The 4,212-nt window shown below is 41.4% G+C and overlaps 1 protein-coding gene across 2 annotated transcripts in view; it reads right to left on the bottom strand.

Moving 5' to 3' along the window:
• Window positions 1-206: 206 nt before the first annotated feature.
• The window catches only part of RNF214 (ring finger protein 214), a 55,774-nt gene continuing 51,768 nt past the window's right edge, over window positions 207-4,212 (bottom strand). For both annotated transcript variants that reach the window (XM_037147292.2, XM_037147294.2), the window contains exons 8-15: window positions 4,050-4,138; window positions 3,326-3,416; window positions 3,024-3,122; window positions 2,436-2,812; window positions 2,190-2,322; window positions 1,910-2,014; window positions 1,510-1,605; window positions 207-600 (exon numbers count right to left, since the gene is read on the bottom strand). In XM_037147292.2, coding sequence (XP_037003187.2) covers window positions 535-600; window positions 1,510-1,605; window positions 1,910-2,014; window positions 2,190-2,322; window positions 2,436-2,812; window positions 3,024-3,122; window positions 3,326-3,416; window positions 4,050-4,138 — 1,056 coding nt within the window. In that variant the 3' untranslated portion in view covers window positions 207-534. The remainder of the gene's footprint in view (window positions 601-1,509; window positions 1,606-1,909; window positions 2,015-2,189; window positions 2,323-2,435; window positions 2,813-3,023; window positions 3,123-3,325; window positions 3,417-4,049; window positions 4,139-4,212) is intronic.

Here is a 4,212-nt window from a genome sequence, read left to right as displayed (position 1 = left end):
TAGGGTTACATTTTTTTCCTCAATCAGTCTCATTTTTCCATTTGAAGTAGAGTTGCTAGAACACACTGAGGCTTGGGAGGCTTTCAATAAGCAAGGCATCCATTTGGACAGTGAGTGAGCACCAGGGCTGAAATCTGCACACATAAGATTCAAGAAAATGGACTAGTAGTTGAGCCAAATCAAAGTAGGATAGCCTTAGAGCAACAATAGCTTCCTAATGGTTTTTATATTGTATTTGGAAACAGATTTAGGCAGCAATATCATAATTTCAAGGTCAAACTAAACATCATCTTAGCTACACTCTGCATCCCCCAAAGGGAATGCATGGTGAAGGGGACAGACCATTCTGCATAATATACATACTTTCATTACGAACATTTGAATACAGACTTTCTATACACACATTACCCTATATAATAAAAATGTACATGGTATGAGTATATGTCACTGTATAAATATAGAGTTTTAGAAATCTTGAACCCGCGTTTCCTGTTCACATCAGTTTCTCTTCTTCTTCCTCCCCAATCAGGTCCGTCATTTAAGAGTTGGACAAAAGGGACAAGTGTCATTTGTGTTGGTCTGGGCCCAGAATTTGATACACTGGAAAGAAAAAAAGACATACCTCAAGTTTATCTGGAAAGATGGAAGGAAGGAGGAGAGAGAGTGTTATTAAGGTTCAATGGGTCAAAGAAATATTTACTAAGTCAGAAAAGCGCTTACCATGGGGGATTAGGAGGTCTATTTCATTTACTCTTACCCCCAAAAGAATCTTCAGAGCAAGAGAACCTGTTCTTTTTATAGGCAACATGAACAATCAACTAATAATAGTGTGAAGCTGCTTTTTTGTTGAATAGCTAGGCTTGCTCCTTCTCATGATCCACTTAGGCTCAAATGAGCTTCTATCTGCTAATACACATCACCTTAAGTTTTTTCTCAGAATTTTTCCTCATCAAAAATTTAGATGTAAATTCAGTTTCTACCTTTAGTTGCAGTAAAATAAGCAAAATAAAATAGTAAAAAATAATCATCCCAGCTGCTAAGAGACTTAACTCTGCTGGGTAACCATAAATATAGGAATAATTTGTCAGTTTGGATAGATAATCTCTAACAGGCAGGTCTTCAAGCAATTCTGTTAATGGAGTTTAACTAATCTCATATTCAGGTTCTCTATTCCATTCCTCTCATCTACGCAAAGTCTGTCAACAATGCTATATTTGAAACAACAGTTAGATATATATATCCTATTATCAATTTTTCAAGAAAGTGACCTATCAGTGCTCTATTATAACCTGCTTATCAAGTCCTCTACAGAGAACAGGGTAAAAGGAAGCTGGGAGAGCCTGGCTTCCACTATTCTGAATTCTGCTGATGTTTATGCCACAATTTACCAAAAACCTTACACTTAGATACTAGGGATAAGCATCAATACTAAAATGTGTAAGAAAAATCAAATCACCTTAGTTGTCAGAAAAGAAAGAGTGGAAAATGAGGAAGGAAAGTAGCACCCACCTCCTTATGCAACACATGAGTACATGCCATTGGGTGCAGCTCACTGGGCTGGACAAGTTTCTGGCACATAAGACACAGCTTACAGGTGGCTGGAGCCTGCATAACAAAGGAGGGATGGTTAAGAGCATAGAAAAATGAGAAAGCTCTGAGTCTCTTAGCCTTTTATGTCCATGATTCCAGCTACTGTTTCCATGTAGTAAAAAGATTTTACACTAGAAGAGGTGAAAGTTCATATAGAGATTCTTGCCAAAAGTACTTACATTTTCCCAGTTGCGGCTACCAACAACCCAGCTGATGACAGAATAGCTTCTTCCTGCACTCAACTGTAAACCCACTCCCTTCTTACCGACATTCTCTCCCCCACCTTCAAATCCTAGTTTTCAAAGAAAATGAGCCTTACATGTGAAGACCTTCCAGGATATGAAACTTGTGCAGAAGGCAAGAACATTGGGGTACTGATTTGGGTCAACGGAGCAGGGAACAAGGCCCGGATCCGACCAAGTGGCTGTGGGCAGAAACAGTGTCAGAGTAAGGAAAGAGTCTGAGTAACAGAGTATGTAACAAAAAGAAATCATTTAGTACCCAGTTGGCAAAGGAAAATAGCAAACTAGATCCCCTGGCTGCAGTGCTGCCTCTCCCCCACATCCTGGCAGGTCTGAGCCCTCAGCAGCATGTCCTACCTGGGTGCTGGCTGCTGCCCGTTCATGCTCTGCCAACCGTGCAGCCACCAGCTGGATCAGCTCCTCCATGGTCAGGCCTGCCATGGTGGTGCGCGCTGTCTTGATCTGCTGAAGGATGTTGGTCATCTGGGCCCTAAAAAAGAAAAGGAGAGACAGACTTGTGGGGAATATCTATGAAACCTCTCCTATTTTAGCCCATCAATTTCTCTGACAAGTTTTACAAATTTAGTCCTGAAAAACACTTACTTATTGCATTGTGGGAACCGGGTCAGCAGCTTTTCCAGGATCTTCTCCAGTTTGTCTACTGGTTGGGGCCGGGGAGTTTCAGTAGAAGCCTTAACACCACCCAAGCCTGGGGGAGGTGGGATGGAGGCAGCAGGGGGCATGTGTGGACCATGGGCGCCAACAAGGGAACCCAAGCCAGGGCTGTTTCTCCCATGGGAGCCAGGAAGGGGTGGGGAAGGCTGGCTGGGTTGGGAAAGGGCAGGGTTCAGGATTGGGAAAGATAAGGAACGGGGATCTGCACTGGGCATGACCATGGGCATTGTGACCTGCCCAATGGAGAAGGGCATCCGAGGAACCAAAGAGGGACTGGGTTGGAACACCTGAAGCATGAAGTCTGTCTGCAGAGCGGAAGAAGCAGAAGAAAAAGAGAAAGCAGGAAAATGAAAGTTAGGAAACTATCGCTGAAATCAATGAGCAACTCTTGTATCAAATAATACCAATAAAAACAATAATAATATAATAACAAAAGCAGTATCTTCTTTAAAAGAACAAGCAAAATATGCTGTCACAAAAAAAACCTGATTCCCCAAAGCCAACATTTCAACCTACTTCTGATGGGGGTGGAGGCAAAGTGGGAGTAGGGATTTGAGGCAGACTACTCAGCTTGGCTCCATTCCTCACTAGTTGGATATGACTATTAAATTGGTCCTAGAATAGAGAGAAAGGACAGGATTATCTTTTACTACTGAGCTGAGTGAGGATCCCTAGAAAAAGAGCACCTTCCCATATGAAGAAAACAAAGGGAGTGGTAGAATAGGCTCTAAATGGAGGTGTAAAAGGTCCCTCTCTATCACCAGAAGTATTTAAGCATAGATTAACTCAGACTCAATGATCCCTGTTACCACACTTACCCGGACATTCTTTTTCATCATCCGAACTCCATTCAGTCTTGTCTCCCACTCCTGTTTAGAACGAACTGTCTCTAGGGTTGGGGGAGTTGACCTTTCAAGAAACCAATAGGAATTTGTAGAATTAAAGAAAACCTAACTCCCAACACTCTGCGCTAGCATAACAGTATGCTGGCTAATGGGCCTGGAGAAAAGAGGTCAAACCAGATGCAAGAAAATGCCAAAGATCTAGGTCATTTGCCTCATTTTAACTCCAGCATCTTTTAAGCCAAATACTAGAGAAAGAAAACCAACCACTGAGACAGGGGTCTTATTTGCCTGGAAGTGCCACATGGAAACTCCAGATCCCATGGCAAAAAGAGGAGAAATGACTGTATAAGAAACAAATCTACAAAGAAAGTTGTAATGATCTGACAGTATAAGAGATACTATTTATACAATGGGAACTAATACAACAGAAAATACAAAACTATAGAAGTGTAAAAGGGAAGAGTTGGAGAATGAGGATGTTATAATATGGGAAGAGAAATCACTGAACAATTACTACTGTACATAGATGACCGTGAAATTCCTGTGAAAATAAGTGCCAGACTAGTTAGCCTAGGGTTTCAAGCCTTAAAAATAACTAACTAACTAACTAACTAACTAACTAACTAACTAACTAAAAAGAACCCTTCCCCCGCAAAACTGCAGGACCATTAAGATTCTAGAATGGGAAGATACTTACTTGAGATAAGTAAGGTGCAGTTCTGCCTCTTTCTCTGCTTCTTCTAGCTTTAACACCAGCAACTCTTTCCGGCTCTCTAGTGATAAGATCTAATGAAACCACACATACGCACACATTTTATTAACTGTACATAAAGTTCAGTTGAAACAAATGCTTGGTGGCT

Source organism: Artibeus jamaicensis, unplaced genomic scaffold (assembly GCF_021234435.1).
Source record: "Artibeus jamaicensis isolate MK-2021 breed Jamaican fruit bat unplaced genomic scaffold, CSHL_Jam_final contig_196, whole genome shotgun sequence".
Classification (NCBI taxonomy): Eukaryota; Metazoa; Chordata; class Mammalia; order Chiroptera; family Phyllostomidae; genus Artibeus; species Artibeus jamaicensis.
This window is presented reverse-complemented; position numbering and strand designations above follow the sequence as displayed.